Genomic DNA, 19,884 nt, shown 5'->3' with positions numbered 1-19,884 from the left:
GCTGGGGCCCAGGGCACCCTGGGAATGGGAGCTCCGGCTGGACAGCAGCTGCTTGTGGAAAGTAATGATCACATGGTCCTAGGCTTTCCACGCCACCCCACTTATTTACCTCGGGTTCCCAAGAATCTGTGAGCATGTGACCCCAAGTGTGGGTCTGGAGGACAATGGCAGGGCAGGGGAAGACAGACCAAGTGCAAACGTTTCCAAGGGAGAGGGAGCTTGCTTCAGGGGTGGGCTGCAGCAGGCCAAGGGAGAAGGGGGTCAAAAGCCAGGCAGGGCCTCAGCAACAGTAGCAGACCCCTCTGCTAATGAAAGAAGGCACTGAAGGTAAGCTGAGGCGGTGACACCTGAGGTGCAGTCTCTCATGGACTCACCCTGCCCTGTGTGCCTCCCACCCAGCTGAGCTCAGACGCCAAGCCCTACCCGGAGCAGCTCGAGCACGGCAACAGGCTGCAGGACCCCCTGGTAGTACTGCAGCAGGCAGCTCTCGGGAACACCAGGCCTGGACATGATGTGGTACAGCACGGCCTCCATCATTCCTTTGCACACCGGCATATTCAGGCGCCCGTCCACGCCACGCCATGGGCGGCCAATGAAACACACTTTTTCACAGCCGCTGCAAGATGAACATTTGATGTCAGAGAGGGAGGGGACATGCTGGTCATAAACAGGCTACTTTGGCTCAGTGAGGCCCAGGACTTGGCTACTATCTAGGCAACTACTCTTCAGTCTGTTTGCTCATCTCTGGCTGAGGTCAACTGTAGCCTAGACCAGAGGCTCCCCCTGCTGGCTCCCTCACAGATTTCTACCTCTGGCACAAAGCTGCCACTAACCCAGGACTTTGGTAGCTCTAGTGGTCATGGCTGAACCCTGGAGGAGCAGATTCAGAGTACAAAGCCTTGGTGGGCTAAGGCCACATACACATGGAGGAAGGAACTTCTAGAGGGTCTCTGTGGGCCCTGACTAGGAAGGGCCACTGAAGGTGCCTCTTCAAGGCAGAAGAGTGCAACCCTTCGAAAGCCTTCTCTCAGCTACAGGACTGAGGGGCTGAGTTCCTGTTAATGTGGTCACAGGCTGATGGTGAAGGCCCTCTCCTCATCTAAGATGGGTGTGAGGGTACAGTGGGCTATGGGAGTAGGCCCAGGAGAGGACTGCTCAAAGCCCTTGCCTGGGAACCTCTCTTCAGGGCAAACTACCCAGGCTTGCACCCTATGAAGGAGCCTCATACAGTGACTGACATGGAGTCACACTTTCTCCATGCTCTGCCCCTCCCTGCCAAAGACCCCCATTACCTTTCCCATGCTGCCTGGGCCATGTTGCTCTCTGTAAGTCCTGTAAGAGAGGAAAATGTGCAGGCTCTTAGAAGGCAGAGTGGGAGGTCATGTCCCTTGTCCCTCATTCAACAGACACCAAGGTGAATAAGCAGTGACCAGAAAAATAGTCTTCTACTCATTGTATGGTACTCTAGTGGCTGAGGCCAGTACACCAGAGGCATAGCCAGTACATGGCAGGTGCAGAGCTGATCCTGGCACAGTGAAGTCAGCAAGGCCCTCATTTCCCAGCCAAGAGCCTTGGTCCCAGGGCAGAGTGTGTAAAGCTGTCAGAAACAGTTTGTAGAAGCAGCGGTAGATCTCACAGGGAAGTGCCCTGCTACTGGCCAAGGCTCAGAGGCTTCTAGGAATAAGGGTGCTCCGTCCAGAGAACCTCTCCCTGGTCACCACTGCAAGCCTGGGGCTCCCCTCCTGCTAGGTTGTCCAGGTGGAGCCCTGTAGGCAGAGCCACTGAGGGCAGGGCAGGTTCCCAGTCTGAGATGGACAGAACATAGGGACAAATGTTAGGGTTAGTACCTCGGGGGTCTTCAGAGCCTTCTGGAAGCGGGAACTCACAGCCCAGCTCTAGGCCCGAGACACCAACACTCTCTTGGTTCTCCTGACTGGGGATCCCTGCACCTGCATCTTCAGGAGCTGCAAACAGAGCCGAGGCTTGGGCCTCTATCTGCTCTTCTCCCCCAGGCCTAGGGCTGGCAGCCACTCGGTCATCCTGGAGTGTGGACCTCTTGGCAGGGAGCCCTATGGTCTCCTTGGCATCAGTCTCATGGCTCTCAACAGAGCTGTGGGCACGCTTTCTGGTGCCGTGGGAGCTGTCTGAAGGCACTGCTGTCCCCTCAGAGGTTTGATCTTCACCAGTAGATCCCTCAGGGAGTTTTGCTTGGGAATCATTCCCTGAGGCCTTGATGTCTCCTTCTGTGTCTCTCAGACGCATTGAATGCAGGAGCCAGGGATGGGCAGAGGCCATGGCCACCAAGCGCACAGTGTTGCCTCCAACTTCCATCACTTGTTGCTGTTCCAAGAGGTCCTAGAAAAAGAGACCAAGGTCTGTCTGGGAAGAAGGCATGGCTTTCACTAGGTAGGTGATGTGCGGATGGCACTCCCAGCTAGTGTCAAGTATTCTCAGCAAGCATAAGCCCAGGTCTAAAGAAAACAAGCCTGGCATCCTGCCCTGGAGCTGTAAGCCGCATGGACCTTTGCGGGCTCTTTCTGTACCTACTGTGTTACTTCATGACACGGCCCGATGCCTGAAACCACAGAAGTGCTGCACCTCTGACTCTCCTGCCTTGTGCGTCCTTCTGTGGTCCTGACAGTCCAGCTCTACAAAGGCGGCCACTGCTTCAATACAATAACAAGACTCTCCTTGTGCTGAGGTCACACCTGCCCCTACTGTCAACTTCTGTGCAGAAAGTGGCCAGGAATCACTATCACTCCTTTTTCCTATAAACCCCTCAAGCTCATTGACAGCCAGAGTCCAGGCCTTGCACCTTGGCTATCTGACCTTGCCAGGGTGCTGAGGCCAGTAGAAAGCACCTGGCCTGCAAACCTCTCTTGGTCAGTGGGCTCTTTCTCCACAGCCTGAGAACATCTGAGGTCTCTCAGTTAATTTCCAGGATTACAATAAGTAAGGGTAAGAATACTTTAAGCCATGCAAATGGTATTTCCTAGGAGGGACAGCTGCTACAGGGCTCAGCCAGGGCCTGTAATGGAGTGTAGGGGACATATTCTGACTTTTCAATTAAAGGGGAGGAAACCCCACCACCACGGGCACACACCACTTCTGCTCTGCAACTGTCTGCCCCTGAGCTGAGCCTACCTGGACATAGTCGGAGAACGTCCTGGTCCGCTCGCCCACTATCTTCTCCAAGGCAGAGAACTGTCTGCTTAGCTTCTCCCTGTCAACCCCGAAGCAGTCGGCAGCTGCGACAGCTTGCAGGATCTCCAGGGAAGCAGCTACATCCTCAGGGCTGTAGCCAGATTGGGCCATCTGGTGGGCAAACTCTTCTGGGGAGGAGGTGTGCAGCTGTGGATCCACCAGGCTGGTGAAGGAGGCAGGGAGGCAGGAAGGCCCTGCCTGGAGCTCTTCCAGCGGTGTGCCTGTGAACCCTGAGACCATGACGAAGAGTTAAAAAAATCAGCAAACAGAAGCCCTTCTTGGAACCAACACATGGTTACTGAGGCAAGATCTGCTCTAGCACCCGTTCACTGCTCCTCAAGAAGTCATCGGGTCACCTTCAGGGGACATACTGGGCAATAGCAGTCAAGACTCTTGGTATGTGACTATGGGCCGGGCTGCAGTCCCACTGCAGGTGTACTGAGGCACCTCTTAACCTAACCTTAACCTTAAGTTAACCTGGCCCTGGGCCACTTCCATGCAGACAGGTTCTTCACTCTATCCAGGAAAGCCTGCCTGCTTGCTTTCTTCTCTTTCTTCTTTCTTTCTTTCTTTCTTTCTTTCTTTCTTTCTTTCTTTCTTTCTTTCTTTCTTTCTTTCTTTCTTTCTTTCCTTCTCTCTCTCTCTCTCTCTCTCTCTCTCTCTCTCTCTCTCTCTTTCTGTCTCTCCTTCCCTCCCTTTCCTTTCCTTCTCTCTCTCTCCCACTTCCTTTCCCCTCCCTCTCTCTTTCTTATGTATACAACAAAGATGACACCATTATATCTATCTCATTATAGATGGTCGTGAGCCACCATGTGGGTGCTGGGAATTGAACTCCAGACCTCTGGAAGAGCAGCCAGTGTTCTTAACCTCTGAACTATCTCTGCAGGATCCCAGGAGAGTTTCTTTTTTCTTGGTTTTTCAAGACAGGGTTTCTCTGTAGCTTTGGAGCCTGTCCTGGAACTAGCTCTTATAGGTCAGGCTGGCCTCGAACTCACAGAGATCCTCCTGCCTCTGCCTCCCAAGTGCTGGGATTAAAGGCGTGCGCCACCACTCCCACCTCCAGGAGTGTTTTTTTTTTAAAGATTTATTTATTTATTTTTACAGTGTTCTGTCTGCATGTGTGCCTGCATGCCAGAAGAGGGCACCAGATTTCATTACAGATGGCTGTGAGCCACCATGTGGTTGCTGGGAATTGAACTCAGGACCTCTGGAAGAACAATCAGTGTTCTTAACCTCTGAGCCATCTCTCCAGCCCCAGGAGAGTTTTTTTTAGCTGAGACATCGACCTATAGGTTGGCACTGTATTTTTGCCTGCTTCAAACTTCAGACAAAACAGAGTTCTGACTGGATAAAAAGGGACAGCAACAGCAAACACAATCCACCTTGACCACACAAAGGTCAGCTGACTGCAAGGGCAGGGCCTTTCCACTCCCATTCTGTGCCAGCACAGACAAAGGTGTAAGCTATTTAGCGCTCCCTGAGTGATGAGTGATCCTGTCTGACCTCCCTAGAGCTCCTCTGCCATGAAGGAGGTAGGTGGTGGCAATGGAGCTGATGTCCCATCTGTCACAGCAAAGAGATAATGTGATTCAACAGTGTCATCATAAACTATGGGACTCAAGGTTCTGGAGGTGTCACATAGGCGATCAGAGTCATAAAGCATGGATAGGCCCAATGACGTGACAGCTATTGACAGCAATGTTCCTCTTCATGTCTCCAGGGCTGGGTGTCTGGCCAGCAGCCTCAGGGTTTCTCCATACCCGAACTGTGGCAGGATACTCACCTGTGGGTCCAAGATGGGTGGATGCAGGGGTGCTACGCAGCCGGAACTTCACCTGACAGGAATTGACCACAATGCTGTCATTGGGGTTCAGGTTGCGCGTACTAACCACTCCAGGCATTGTGTAGTAACCCCTCATCAGCAGGTACTTGGTGTGTGAGGCCTGATGGGCTTTTACTTCCACACCCTGGCGCTTAGCCCCTGAACCTTCATCCAGGTCTTCCTCCTCCTCGTCATCATCCAAGCCTCCATCTTTCCCCAAGCTGCAGAAGAGAAGACAACTAGGTAGCTGGACTTGGACTAAGTCTACCTGGCACACAGCCATCTTTGCTTTCACTGAGTGGTTACAGTTAGCTGTCACAGACACCATTCACTCCAGGTGCCCCGATCCCCCACCATTTGTCTCTACTTGAGACAAATTTTTCTGTCACCACCCAAAGCCTCTTCTTCCCCATGAATTCCCAGCTCAGCCCTGCCACAGTAAGGCACCTTGGCTCACGCCTCTTTCCTTGCAGCACTTCATCCAATCCCCTAGAAGGAATCAATAGGTAACACTGGATACTGCCCTGCCAAGCCTAGTCACAAGATCCCGGAACATCAGACCCCTCTACAAAGGTTCTGCACACCCACTAGATGCAAAAGTGAGCATGTTTGCTGAATGGAAAAGGTCAGTGAAGTGTCTGCCATGCAAGCATGGGGACCTGAGCATCCACATAAAAGCTGGGGTGTAGCATGTCTGAAATCTAGGTCCTGGGGAAGCAGATCCCTAAAGCTCACTGGTCAACCAGTCTAATTAAATTGACAGGAATTTTGAGACTGTTAAAAATGAGAAGAGTGGGAAAGGTACTCAATTCATTCTCTGGCTTCTGCACCTGCAATCACATGCGCACACTCCCAAGAGAACACGTACATATACAACGTGCACATTCCCACAAGAACATGCCCATAGAACACACGCTCAGACCAAATAACCCTGCCAGTACCAAAACAATGAGAATAAATGACCACTCCTAATGAACACCCCAAGAATCTGCATGTCCCCAAACTGTGACCAGAGTCACACGCATGGCTCTGCTCTGGGCTCTGACCTCTTCATGACCTCACTCTCCACCATGGAGCTGTCCACCACCACTATCTGCTCCGGGATTCTGACATCAACAGAGAGGAGGCCCAGGGAGAAGAGGGCCAGGGCTGTCACACAGTAACCTCCAGGGCTATCCAAAGAAAAGGCCACCAGGTCACTTGGAGGGTCATTGCTATCCAGGTCCTTGAAGGAAAAATGATCGGGCTGGTCCAGCATGTTGGCGGCCCGGAGTCTGTCGTAGAACTGGAAGGACTCGGTGCAGACGGTGGTGGGAAATCGCCACGTGAAAAGCCTGCAGGCAAGGCAGAAAGGAAAGGCCACTGAAGAGTGCTGGAAAGGCTGTGCTGGGCCACCTGTGGAAGTCACAACACTCAGAACAGTCTGCACTCTTGTGCCCGGAAGCACTCTTACCCACTGTGATGGGAAGGAGTGCGGCAGCCCAATGCCAATGGAGTCTAGGCATTTCATCCCTACTCACCTTGTTCATTCCAGGTGGGGCCAGTTCATCTAAGCCAAGACCCTGCAACACCTCACGCCAACAGCTGCTGACCCAAGGAGGAGGAACCTCCTTTTTTGACAGCTGATAGGACATACACGTGTCCAATCTCACTGTCTGCAGATGTAAGAGGCCAACTCTCCAACAAAAGCCCAGGGAACAGGGACCCACTTGCCAACCACACCCAGAAGCAAAGGAGTCCAGTTCATCAGGGCGAGGAGCTAGGAAGGAGGAAGCCAAAAGGACTAGTGGTGGAGCCATCTAATGTCCAAATGTGGCCCCCACTGTCTTGAGGCTGGCATGACATGCCTGAATGAGGGCTTCCCCACCTGCAATGAGAGGCTAGTGGTGCAGCGGTTCTGAGGGCACCCCGCCCAGCCCTGAAGGGTGCAGGTGATGCAAAAGGCCCTGAGTTGTATGGGGGTGGGATAAGGGTAGCCCACTAGGCTGGTGCTTTGCTACCTGGATTGCTTACAAAACTTGAAACTAACTTTCCTTCACTTGTTTCATGGCAACACTCCTGCATGGGAGACAGGCAGAAAGAGAACCCTTTCCCGGACCAAGCTCTCTGCTCCTGAGGACACTCACTTGTAGTACGACTGGGAAAGCTGGTAGGACATGGGCACAAAGGGCACAGCACGGTTCTTCTTGGGACCCTGGGAATGGCTGACACGGCGCCGGTTGACCAGGCTCCTCTTTTGGCACTCCATGAAGGCCCGCACCAGTACAGGTTCCCGGAACTCCCGGTAGAGACGGAAGATCTGTAATAGCACATGGCAGGGTGAGGTGCTTGGCCAGAAGGGGAGCTAACCATGGCAGCATAGACACTGCAAGGGGCCACTCACAGGAAGGCTGGCTCAGCTGACCAGCCTGGATGTCCCAAGAGGCTCTAAGGCTCTTGGATAGTACTGACTCTGGGATTTCCTGGTGACAGCGCACACTAACAGTTAAGTGACACTCCAAAGCCTTGCTGTGAGGCCTAAGTGAAACCAAGAGAGGAAAAGTGACCTCACTGCTGACGGGCCAGGTGTTCACTGGGGAGCGGGTCACAAGGAGTGGTCTTCTAGAAGAAGCCATCCGAGGGTCACACACCCTGATTTTTCTAGGCAATCTGGCAGGTCTGCGAGTGCAAACTTAGACCCCAGTGGGGAAACTGCATGGGGCAGAGAGCATGAGGTTGCAATGTTTTTCACCTTTCCTTCCTACAGAACTGGAGTAGAAGCTGCGGCCAGTACTGGGGCTTGGCTGTCTATGATTTCTGCTCTTGAGAACCTGCTGGGTACATCTTCAATATACCTGCTGTGATGTGCTGGACCACAATGACCAAGCCTGTGGGGTTTACCTGAGAGCCTAGACTGCCACAGGAAAGTATCCTTGTAGCTGTCTAGTATGCTTGCAGTATCTATCCATTCCTTCTGTCTTCTGAGAATAGGTTGCTGGGGAGCCTCTGTCATCACCGATGGTCCAAGTCCTCAGTGCTAGCTCCTGGGAGCCACAGAAGCACCTTGCCTGCTCTGGGGGCTGGGTGGTCAGGTGTCTTTCTAAGTGTTTGGGGTACAAAGCCAGTCTTAGACACCTTCCACCTGAGCCTAGAAGTCCCTGGAGGTAGACGCAGAAGTGGAAGAGCAGCTGGGGCTGAGGAGGCAAACAAGATGCTGAAGGCTCCTAGGCCTGGGCTCCCTGCTGAGCGTGAGCGGGATCTCTGCTTTCTTTTTAAGCAAGCATGAGCCCACAAAGAACTGCTAGGGCCGTGGCTGAGGACTTGGGATTTCTGCCTCACTGTACACTCTTGCTGTAGTTTAGGCTTACAGAGGGCTCCATGTCCTCCAGCTGCAGAATGCCTATGAGGCCAAGGGACAGGTGTTACCAATAGCCAGGCTCTCACTTAGAACTGTGCAAAAGGCCAAAGAAAGTAAGTGGTGCCAGGAAACAAGTGTTTGCTGGCACTGCCAAATATGGGGTCCTAAGATTCCTTGTGGGAAGCAACTGTACAGGTGACTTAAAGCTGGAGAGACCTAATGACACTCAGGAAGGCGTGTCTACTACTGCTGCTCAATGTCCAGGGCCAGGGCAGCGCTCTGAGGCAAGGTATTAAAAAGCACCTTCCTCTGCCAGGCACAGTGGTGCATCCCTTTAACACTTGCACTTGAGAGGCAGATCTTTGTGAATTCAAGGCTAATCTACCTACACAGCGAGTTCTGGGCTGGACAGAGCTACATAAGGAGATCATCTCTAAAAATGGGCTGGAGAGATGACTCGTAGGTTCAGAGCATTGGCTACTTTTCCAGAGGACCCAGGTTCAATTCCCTGTACCCAAATACAGCTAATAACTATCTGCAAACCCAATTCCAGGGAACCAGACTCACTCTTGCAGCCTCTGTGAGCAATGCATTCTATGTGGTTCACAGACAGACATGCTGGCAAAACACCCATACACAAAAATAAAAATAAGTAAATCTTAAAAAATAAACAAGAAACAACAAAAAAATAAAACTAAACATCTTCCCTCAGCAGTCCTACCTTTTCCAGTCCTATGGCACAGGCCTTATGAGGTGATGTCTGCAGCCCCAGCAGGACATGCACCAGCACAAAGTGGGGCTGTGATGGCTAGTGCCATCAACTTTACAGAATCTCCTGCTATACCCCCGGGCATGCCCATGAGGGATCATATTGATTACACTGAGATAGGAAGACTGCCCACTATGGGTGGCACCATTCCATGGCTGCGCTCCATGGTGAAAAGGACCTGAGCGGCAAACTCAGCAAGCACTCATTCCTCTGGCTTTTGACTACAGATGCAATGTGCCTCAAGCTCTTGCTTCCTTGACTTCTCTTGGGTTGCTTATTAGAATACTTTATCATAGCAGTAGAAAAGACTAGACAGTGGCCCAGGGCCTCTGAGTCAGAACCAACGACAGGGAGGTCCAGGTTACTGCGGCCCCACCCCTCAGTAGCCTGGGATTGGCATGCCAAGTGAATGCAGCATGCAGGAAGCCTTAGGTTTGATTACAGCAGCAATAAACACATGAGTCAGAACTCTAACAAGAATTAAAGCATTCAAGGCCCCCGAGACCCCACAGTTAAGAGCAGAGTAAGCTCTGGTTCCCTACAGTCTAAGGCCCTGTTGTGCTGAGACCAGCACCCACCTGGAAGGACTGGCAGGAGTTGGACTGGCTGTTAGAGAGGGACAGTGTGCTCTGGATCAGGTTCTGTAGCACCAGGAAGTGGATGTCCTCCACACTGAAACACAGCAAGTACCGAGGCTGCAGGAGGCTGCTGGCCGACAGCAGCACCCCTGAGAGGGTGAGTGCACACACGAGAAATACTTAGTTAAAGACATTTCAATCCCACAAAAGCGCTCTGAATGCTGAAGTAGTCACACAACTAAAGTAAACGGGAGTTTCTAGGATATACTAATTGTTCAATTCTCACAATAATAAAATTGTTCCCAGTTAGATGTCTGTCTCTAATCCCAGAACTGGGAAGCTGTGATGGGAAAGCTGGCCCACAGAGCAACTTTCAGACCAGGGTGAGAAACAGAGTAAGATACTGTCTCAACAAGTGCTTTCCCTTGGTGGGAAAGATGCAATCTAGTGTGAAACCAGCTTCTAAACCAGCAGGTAAAAGTCAGCTTTTTCTTTCCCTGACTCTAAATGAGAAAAGGGATCATTGTGTACTATTTTACAGAGCTAAAATCCAGATAAATATTGCTTTACAAGACATTTTCTGTTGGGTTGAGTTCACTTAAAAGACCAGGCAAATGACACTTGAGGATAGGGCTTGGCCAACTTCCTCTGTAAAAGTCAGACTCCATGGGCTCTATTAAAACCACTCAGTACAGAAAGGAAACAGTACATACAGCACATCAAATGAACATGGCTTGTGTTCTAAAAAAAAAAAACAAAAAACCAGTCATTCACAAAAGCAGGCTGTGGGTAGCAGGCTGGATTTGGCCCTAGATTCCCCATGGAGGCTAGAGCTGAGAGATGGAGCTTACCTGTTAAGTTCATCCTCCTTCCTGACACGGTCCTTTTCATCTCCAATTGCCAACACTCTGTATCTGCAAAGGAGGCACAAGAGCATGTTGGTGCGACAGGGCGGCCAGCACAGAGCTGGCACTTGCTCATGGTGGTCATTCATTGCTGAAGGGCTGAACACGCTGAACTCAGAACACACAGAAACCACACCAGGTTTCACCCTTCAAACAAGCCCTCTCTTATGACCTGAGGACCGGGAAAGCATGGGAACACATGGATAGGCAGGGACAAGGGGTGTAAAACTGTGGGCTCACTGTGAGCAGAAGACAATCAAAGAGCGGAACTTGGAAAAGTACCCAAAGAAATGAAATGGTGTGTGTGCTGTGTGTGTGCTTATTTATAGGTTGCAAGTGCACATGTGTGTGCAAGTGTATGTGTATGGATGTCAGAGGTTGGCCTTAAGTATCTTCTTCAATTACTCTCTGCATTATTTATTGAGGAAGTGTCTCTCACAGGAGCCTGAAGCTAGCTGGTCAGCTTGCTCAGGCATCCTGTCTCTGCTTCCTGTGCTATGTATGATTATACGATTACAGAAAGGCTGCCATGATCACCTGGCATTTTTGTAGGTGCTGGAGGTCTGTCTGATCTCATGGAAACCAAACAGGAAGGTGCTATGAGGCTGAAGACAGGAAGAAGAGGCAGAGGGGAGAAACTGATGGAAGGTTATGGTGAAGGTAAGGAATGAGTTTTAGCGATTTATTGTACTTACAGATCATAACTAATAACATACCACATATATTATTATGCACCTCATAAATATATATCATTATCATCTGTCAATAGGAAAAATAAGTAAATTGGACATGATAATGCACACCTGTAATACAGTATCTGGGAGGATGAGGTTAGAGAACATGAACACAAGACCAGTCTGGCTACATATAAGACCCTGCCTCAAAAAAACAAACCACCAACAACAAATTGAGGGGTTGGGGGTTTGCTCTGGGGTACAGCATTTGCCTGATATGTATACGGTCCTGAGTTTAACCTTCAGCACTATGAAAATAAGAATAAATAAATCTTAGAAATAAGTGACAATCTTGAAGGCAGAAGAACAGAACATTTCCTGTCTTTTCTGTGAGCTTTAGGCAATATCACGTTACATGACATTCAAGTCAACATAAATTCATTAAACTATTAAAACCCCAGGTTTCATCAAGCCTTTCCTTTGGCTTTTAGAAAACTAAAGTAAAACCTCAATTCTGCAATGGAAAATTTATTGACAGAAAAAGTGCCTTTTCAGAAAATCCCCCTTTCGTCATATGGGCAGACATGGAGGTCTCTCCTATCTTGCCTGGTCCACAGAACACTCCTGGCCAAAGCCAATGTTATTGGCCACATCTGCAACTCACTTTTCCTCTAAGTGTTTAGAGCTCAACTGTTATATCCGTAACTGTCTTCATTTAGGATTACAAGCAGCCTCTTGTTTGAATGCACATGTGTGAGAAGATGAACAACCAGCATGGGCACAGACACTGAGACCCCATCGAGAGTGAGTATAAATCATGCGGGAACTGTAGAGAGGGCTTTACGGCCAAATGAAAACAAAGCCCAGAAAACAGCTACAGCTGGGTGTGGTGACACATGCCCATAATCCTAAGGATCAAGAGGCAGGAGGAATGCCCAGACTTAGAGACTAGCCTGGGCTCACAGCTCTGTCTCACAACACATGAAAAAGGGCAACTGCCACGGAGGTCTGAAAGTGGGTCATGTTCACTGCTGGATGAACCTTACATTATGATTCCAACCGAAACACAGAGTGAAGGGTGTCTCTACGGGAAGGAGGAGTGCGTCTCCATGAGGACGGAGAAGAGGGATCCACATCTGGATGCGACTGTGGAAACAGGCCTGGTTCACATCCCTTCAGATTGTCCAACTCCCCCAACCACTCTCAAACTAGTACGTTCTTCCACACAAGTGTGAGTCAAAAGTGTAAGCTCTGTTATGAGAGCCACTGAGCACAGGCCCTGGACCTGCTCAGAGTTTAAGCTTTGTGACCCTGGCCCGGGGACAGTGGCCAGTGCCTCCCTGGGACTGAAGCTGTGCAGGATGGATGCAGTTGTTCTGACACCTGGTTGTGGCCCTAAGGCAGAGAGCACTGAGTGGACCTGGAGCTGCCACCAGCCCTCTTCCTTTCTTTCATCTTATAGTCTCCTAATAGTAAAAAAAGCAAACTCAGCAAGAAGCATACACAACAAAGTCTGGATTAGTTAGGTGGGCAGCAGGGACTCAGTGGAAAAAGAAACACAGGTGTCAAGTTATCTGACATCAGGTAGTCCTTGGAGGGGCAATGCAAGGCCAAGTATAACCAGGCAGGCACTGTTCAGCTGGCTAACCTCTGCTACACACCTGCACAGTGCAAGGCTCTGCCCACTCAGGACAAGGCACCTACTTGGCAAAGAGTTCCTGCAGTGTGTCAGGGATCTCAAGATTAGGGTTCCTCAGGCCAGAGCTGAACTTTTCTTTCAGTTTCTCCACAAATTCTTTAAACTCTTTGGCACAAACCTGTAACACAAGAGCTTAGATGCCACACCTTCCCACGGGAGAGAGGCTGTGCAAACACCAAGGGCACTGTGAGTGAACTCCGCTGGCAGCCACACCCCCAAAACACCATACTTGCTGTCTTTTCCATCCCTACCCTGAGTCTACTTGCCACTTGAGTGGTGAACACTCACTGCCATGCCAGGAATCTGGAGTCCAAGTGACACTGACAGCTCTCATACCTGTAGCTCACCTTCCCCAGACTGAGGAGAGATGCAAACATGACCTACAATGTTCCCGCCATGCATATGGACATGGACACGCTAGCTGCCAGACACACGTTGTTCTATTACCTCCTTCCTCTCAGCTTGGTTTCCCCTGGCTGCCCATGTAAGCTGGCTTATCCAGATTCTCCAGCACCCCCTGCCCACCTGTGGCCCGCTGCCTCATGCAGAACACTCTCATAGAGAAGTCTCCACTTAGCCAGGGCAGAAGTACCTGGGCCCGCACAGCTAGCTCCTTCCCATCAGTCACCATCTGGCCCCTGACCGTAAACCCATGGAGCAGCTTTCAAAAGCCTCTGCCTGCAATTTCTAAAGAGTTGCTTTGTTTTCTTAACAGGCCCCAAGCTCAACCTCATTTGAAAGTACCAAGTATTACACGTGGTCATCTTTAAAATGGATGCCTGGAGTCAGGGCCAGTGAGTCCTAAGCACTGACAAGCTGACTCCATGTTTGCAGGGTCCTGAGGGCTAGACAGTTCCTCAATGCCTATCTTCAGAATGCTCTGGGCCCTGCCACTGCATGGGACCTACCTTTGGGTCTTCGTAGTTACCCTTTCGACTCATGAAATCTCCAACGAGTGCCTTGTCCTGGTACACCTCCGCCAAGCAGACCCTGGGGGAGGGAAGATCCAGTGCTGTTCAAGTTGTACCCTCCTCCGATTCTGAACGCTGAGGGTATTGGCTTCAGCTCTCTGAGAGCTGTGATCTACCTAAGCTTTGGGGATGAGTACCCTGTAGTGAGCTGCACCCAATTCAAGTCAGGCTGGTCAGGCTCACATTTTCTATCCTGGCTTCTATCTTCCATGGGGAGACTGAGGACAAAGACATTCTCCTTCAGCCCTACCCCATCACAGGGATTTGGACAGGACCAATAGGACCAAGAGAAGTGTGTGTGTGTGTGTGTGTGTGTGTGTGTGTGTGTGTGTGTGTGAATTTGAAACTATTGTATACCACCATTTACTATCAGATTTCCTGGCCATAGCACTGCTGTCCACCTGCCAACCTGCCCATGCCTGTGAGGGTAGTGGAACCTGGCTTGCCCAAAGGGAAGCAAAGGAGAAACAAGCACGCCAGAGAATCCCGATCAGTTAGAGCCTGCCATCTCTGCTGTTAGGGGAAGGAAAGGGCTGGGCTGAGATAGCTGTCCTTGACTTTTCATCATCTCTAGTACACAGGCCAGGAGATCTAGTACATAAGAGGACAGAACCCCAGGCCTGCTGCCTCTGAACCCCCCTTTTCCCTTTGTTCCAGGGTATGCTTGGAGCAGGGAGCCCAAGCCTCAGATCTTATTTCTTGACAATTCTCTACCACTTTGACACACCTCCTCTTCTGAGAAGTCAGGACTAGGAGGGCATTTTTCCTTCAGAGAATTCTTTCAGGTAGGAAATAAGAACATTCTACAAATAAGCAAAAGTGGCTTTATACAAGAAAGGCCCATGGTCTGGCTGACTGCATGTCACTATGTGCCCTGGCTGCTCTAAAATTGGGAGAGTATAGGACTTCTTCTATATCTGCCTTCCACCCTACCCAACTCTTGCACCAGTGGCATGTTGTGGGTACCTCCTAGCTTCACAGAATCCCTCTGGCCTTCTCTCCTTGGTTCCCTATAGAGAAAGCTGTGGAAGGGCCTGAAGGCCTGCAAGAAGACGGTAGATCAGCCCTGCAGTCAAGAAGATGCTTTGTAATTCCTAGGTACCTGCTGTCCCCACAAGGCCTGTGCTCCACCTGGAAGGACTTGGGGATAGCAGTTCTGCCAAGGGGATACAGTGTTCTTTATTCAGTGATCCTGGGTCTGTCTTGCTTTTCCCAAGAGTGAACTCCATGAAGAGTTGTTAGGACTGCTCTGATCACAGCAATCCTGTCCTCCATGCATGGGATACCAGGACAGACACACAGTGAGTCTCACTCTGCACCTGCTCCCAGAGCCACACTTGGCTCTGGAAAGTCATGTCTGTTTCACCTGCAGATTCCAACACCTGGACAGTCCTATACTCATTGTACTCCACCTGAATTCCACACCTATGTCTGAACAAGATGGGGAAAGGGGAAAGAAGAAACTAGAAGAGCTGGAATAAGGGCTGGTATGATCCAGCTGCAAATGTGGCTTACTTGTAGTTCATAAAGGCCTGGGGATTTTTGACTATGTAGCGGGCTCTTCGTCCAACCGAGTGAGATGTCTTATCCAAAGATTCTTCAAAGGTAGCATGCAAAATGTCCCGCACAACCTGCCAGGTGACAAATGGTCCTTTCACCTAGTCCAAACACAGAGTGTGACAGTTAGTATCTGCAGAACCCATATACAGGACAGTTAACAAAATGAAATGGGAATGAATATGCCTTGGGAGCCTGTTTCCCCAGGGAGGCTCAGAGAGCTCACCTCAGTGCTCACCAACATTGTACCAAGTGAGGTCTGGGGACAGAAAAACAGGACAAATCCTCAATGTTGTATGGGACTGTGCTTTCTGGCATGCTCTGTAAGGAGGCCCCGTATCAGGTAAGGTTAAGAGGATGCCAAATGTGCTTCGGTAGAGTTTTGTTACTTTCTTTTGGTATTGAAATAGGGTCCTCTCTGTGTAATTAGGGCTGGCCCGGAACCCTGACTCCTAGGAAAAAGGCATGCGTCACCCCCTGCTGGGTAAGTAGCGCATTGAAGACCGATACATTCTGTGCTCTCAGAGTCATTCTGTATCGTTTGCCTTATATCACATCATCTTCCGACACACACGCACACACAGCAGAAGAAACAGAATGAACTAAGACAGTAGAACATGTCAGAAAATAACACACGGGAAAGAGCTAAAGACAGAGATTTTCCTAACAACACTAACAAGATGCCACGAAGTTCTAGAGAGGAGTGGGGGCTATGTGATGGGGAGGGGAGGCATGTGAGAGGCAGCGGAAAAAGTTCAGATGGTAATGGGTACCTCTCCATCTTCCTTAGGGAAAAACAGGAATGGAGTTTAGGAGAGGGTGGGGTGCAAGAATTAGAGACAAATGGATCAGAACAGGGATGGAAAAAGCAATGCAGGCCCTAACTGGTTTCTTCTGGTTGTCATGCTGGTGACCAGGAGACAGATCAGTCCTTAAGAACTGCTCTATTTGTTGGCATCACTGCCTGCAGTGGCCTTGACCCACCTGACACGGAGCTCATGTCCTGCTGGCCTCTAAAAAGGGGCATGGTTTAAAAGCTCATGCTTTGTTACATACTATGCTGGCAGGAAGCACAGAGCCAGAGGTCACGAGGTGCTATGGGAACGTGAAACACAGGAGCTCTGGCTAGGCTGTAGAACCTGTCACCACTAGAAGCAAGGAAGGGTTTGCTGACTGAAAAGAACGCAGGGGAGAAACAGTAAGTGTGGAAGACAAACGTGTAGGGCTATGGCCAGGAAATGCCAAGTGGCTTTTGCCTTAGGGCACAGCTACTCTTGGACCAGGGGTACCAAGACTACAGAGCCAAGGTGGAAATCAGGGGTTCATGGTACAAAATGCACCAAGCCACTACAGGCAGACAACACAGAAGGAATGGGCAGCAGACAAGAGCAAAATGGCTTGATCTGCTCTACTGTAGCCAGACAGAAGTGAACATGCATCTGACTGAAGGCTGGGAGAATGTACAGGCTGGTTGTACAAGTACAAAGGATTCTGGGAAATGCTCTTCTGGGAAGCCACTGGGAGTGGATAGTAAGTCCACAGCCATTGCTCTCACAGCATAGCAAAGGGCTGCTCCTGGGGGCTGGGGTGATGGCAGGTACCTTGGTATTGAGGACATTGCTGGCAATTCGGCAGAGCATTAGCAACCCATCCTCCTGCATGGACCAGGAGACACGCAGCCGAGTCATCATCCGGAGGGCATTCTGGTCAGCTTCATCTTGGTAGCGCAGCTTTTTGCTTTTGGCTTCCGGGTGCTCTCCTAGAACCACAAGGGGAGAGGAGAGGGACCTTGAGTCAGCTTTTCTAGAGTGGAATGGCCCCAACCACACTGGTAAGAAATGACTAAGGCTACCAGCTACTAGACAATGCCCAATTCCAAACAAGCAAACCATGAAGAGCAGTTCTTTAATGCATTTCTCTTGGGCTGAATGTCATGGATTCAGGTTAGGCAGAGAAATGACAGTGGCCCGTGATCATGGAGTCCACTGGTCTTACCATCCCGAAGCAGCAAGACTGATAGAAAGATGAAGTGACCTTTTGAAGACACAGTTACAGAATCAATTAGGTGGCAGCAGCCTAGAGGGTTGGGGCAGGTTTTTCAGAAGTTTTGAACTAGTGTCCAATATATGGTACAGTTTCTCCCATAGCCAGGATCTATGGGTCCAGGAATCAAGGAGTGGAAAGAGATAGCTCCACTCACTATCACACTAGTGACCTACTAGGAAAATATTAGTTCCTGTTCCTGGGACCTTAAGTTCTGTCCCAGAGTGGGGACCAAAGGGGAGTGCTCCTGCCAGGAGCCAGAACAAACCTGCCACTGAATGAGAGGCTCATACTTTCCCCCCTTGCCACTCTGGGCTTCTGATGCCAACAAGCTAAGAAAGGAATAACAGTGTTGGGAAGATGATCGATCCGTATTACCAAGGGGAAATTGAATTGCCTCTTCACAATGGAGGTAAAAAAGATTATGTCTGGAGTGCAGTGGCTCTCAACCTGTGGGTCCCCTTTGGCAAATTCCTATCTCCCAAAATATTTGTATTACAATTCAAAAGAGTAGCAAAATTACAGTTAAATGAAGTAACAATGAAAATAACTTTATGGGGTTATCCCAACATGAGGAACTGAGGTCACACTAGGAAGGCTGAGAACCCCTGCTTTAAGGCATCCATCTCTTGGTGCTACCATGTTCTGTGATTAAAGTTAATGGGAACTACAGCCTAACTCAGGCAGGATGACAAAGGACACAGGCCCTTCAGGAATGAAGCTATGGGTCACTTCTCCAAGGAAAGAACTAAGACCTGATGAGATGCTTGCTAAAGGTGGAGGAAATACAGAATTGGTAGAAGAAAGCTGCTCCCTCCGCCTGCTTGCTTTCATTTACCAAGTCCATTCCATCCTGGCATTAGAGCCTACTTCTTTGGAATTCCAGCGTATACTGAAGATGAGCTGAGACATCCAGCCTCATGGACTAAACAACAACTGGATTCATTGGGAGATGGCCGTTGTTGGACTGGCTGGACCACCCCCTGTAGACCATCATAATAAATCCCCTTTGTGTATTCACTCTGTACGTCTCTGCTCCTCATCATCTACCAATCTATGACTGTTTCCACTGGGTTGTCAAGTCCTCTGAAGGCACCTTATAGAGATGTTTCCAGAACAAACATGTTCAGAGGATAAGTGAGGCAACCAACAGCTGTCTCCAAACCCTCAAATATCTGTGAGTCTGTGACCTCAGAGTGCACGCAGATTTACACACTACAGGAAAGCCTATGTTCTAGGGCTGTCTTGAAGACCAAAAAACAGTAGGAAGCATGTCCTGGGGTCAGGAGGTAAAGATGGCTCAGCAGATAAAGTGGTTTGCCATCAGGTCAACCTGTATTCTAGAACCCTAGAACCCACGTAGTAGAAGGAGAGGACTCTGGCAAGTTGTCCTCTTGACGCCCACACATTCACTGTGGCTTGCGTGTGTACACATGCACACATACAGAAACACATGCGTGTACACATGTACATATACATAGGTCAATGCAAAAAAATTAAAAGACTACCACCACCACCACCTCCTGCAAAGTCCACCTTGAGGTTAACTTTGACTGCCACTCAGTGGAGAAGCCCCTGCATGTGAAAGCAAAGTGTGCCTTTGGGTGTATCCCACAGGCTGAGACCATGATGGAATATCAGAAAGAAGGAGCTGCTAACACAGGCAGCATAGCATCTCTGCCTCCTGTCTGCCAGAAAGGGAGCCACTCCCTACCAACCCTCCCACCCCCCACCCCCACCGCCATGAAGCTCTGTCTCATCAGCCTAGAAACAGACCATGGCACGAACCTCTCAAACTCTGAGTCAAATAGATCCTTCCTGAAGTGGTAGGTACGGGTGCTGCCCGTGACAACAAAAACACAGCAGCACAAAGTGCCTGCTATACAACAGCTGGCAGCACCATCATCTATTCCCTCTGTGGAGCGCTGGGTTACGGTCTACACACACACATCAAGCCACTGCATTTTCCTTCTGAGGAATACTGGTCTATATACTCGTCTTTCATGTATCCGAAACAGGCTAAGTTGAGGGCTATGTCAAGCGATGGGATGTTTATTATGAATGCCAGCAACACAAACCAATAAAGTAGGTTCTTGCTTAAGCACTTTTCTTTGAAGAATCTGCAGCCATGGTTGGTGTTAAAGCAAATGGCCTACTTAGGAAACAGTCCTCAGCGCTCACTTCCACTAGAAATACAGATGAGGAACGAGTCTAGAAAGTGCCAGGGAGGGATGTGCTGGTTCCAAAGGAACAGTGCAGGTTTAAGCGATTTCCCAGCTTCCTCCTAGTTACATTTCAACAGGACTAAGCTTGGCCAGATGAGCA

General features: G+C 49.9%; 1 protein-coding gene across 1 annotated transcript in view; it reads right to left on the bottom strand.

Moving 5' to 3' along the window:
- The window catches only part of Gtf3c1 (general transcription factor IIIC subunit 1), a 66,265-nt gene that overhangs the window by 1,134 nt on the left and 45,247 nt on the right, over positions 1 to 19,884 (bottom strand). The window contains exons 24-36 of the mRNA XM_048460572.3: positions 17,118 to 17,275; positions 15,475 to 15,617; positions 13,897 to 13,978; positions 12,994 to 13,106; positions 10,562 to 10,624; positions 9,711 to 9,804; positions 7,153 to 7,325; positions 6,073 to 6,360; positions 4,988 to 5,247; positions 3,145 to 3,434; positions 1,848 to 2,355; positions 1,293 to 1,332; positions 424 to 616 (exon numbers count right to left, since the gene is read on the bottom strand). Coding sequence (XP_048316529.3) covers positions 424 to 616; positions 1,293 to 1,332; positions 1,848 to 2,355; positions 3,145 to 3,434; positions 4,988 to 5,247; positions 6,073 to 6,360; positions 7,153 to 7,325; positions 9,711 to 9,804; positions 10,562 to 10,624; positions 12,994 to 13,106; positions 13,897 to 13,978; positions 15,475 to 15,617; positions 17,118 to 17,275 — 2,405 coding nt within the window. The remainder of the gene's footprint in view (positions 1 to 423; positions 617 to 1,292; positions 1,333 to 1,847; positions 2,356 to 3,144; positions 3,435 to 4,987; positions 5,248 to 6,072; positions 6,361 to 7,152; positions 7,326 to 9,710; positions 9,805 to 10,561; positions 10,625 to 12,993; positions 13,107 to 13,896; positions 13,979 to 15,474; positions 15,618 to 17,117; positions 17,276 to 19,884) is intronic.

This window comes from Myodes glareolus, chromosome 7, assembly GCF_982192425.1.
Source record: "Myodes glareolus chromosome 7, mMyoGla1.1, whole genome shotgun sequence".
NCBI lineage: Eukaryota > Metazoa > Chordata > Mammalia > Rodentia > Cricetidae > Myodes > Myodes glareolus.
The sequence above is the reverse complement of the archived record's forward strand: the minus strand, read 5'-3'. Positions and strand labels throughout refer to the sequence as shown.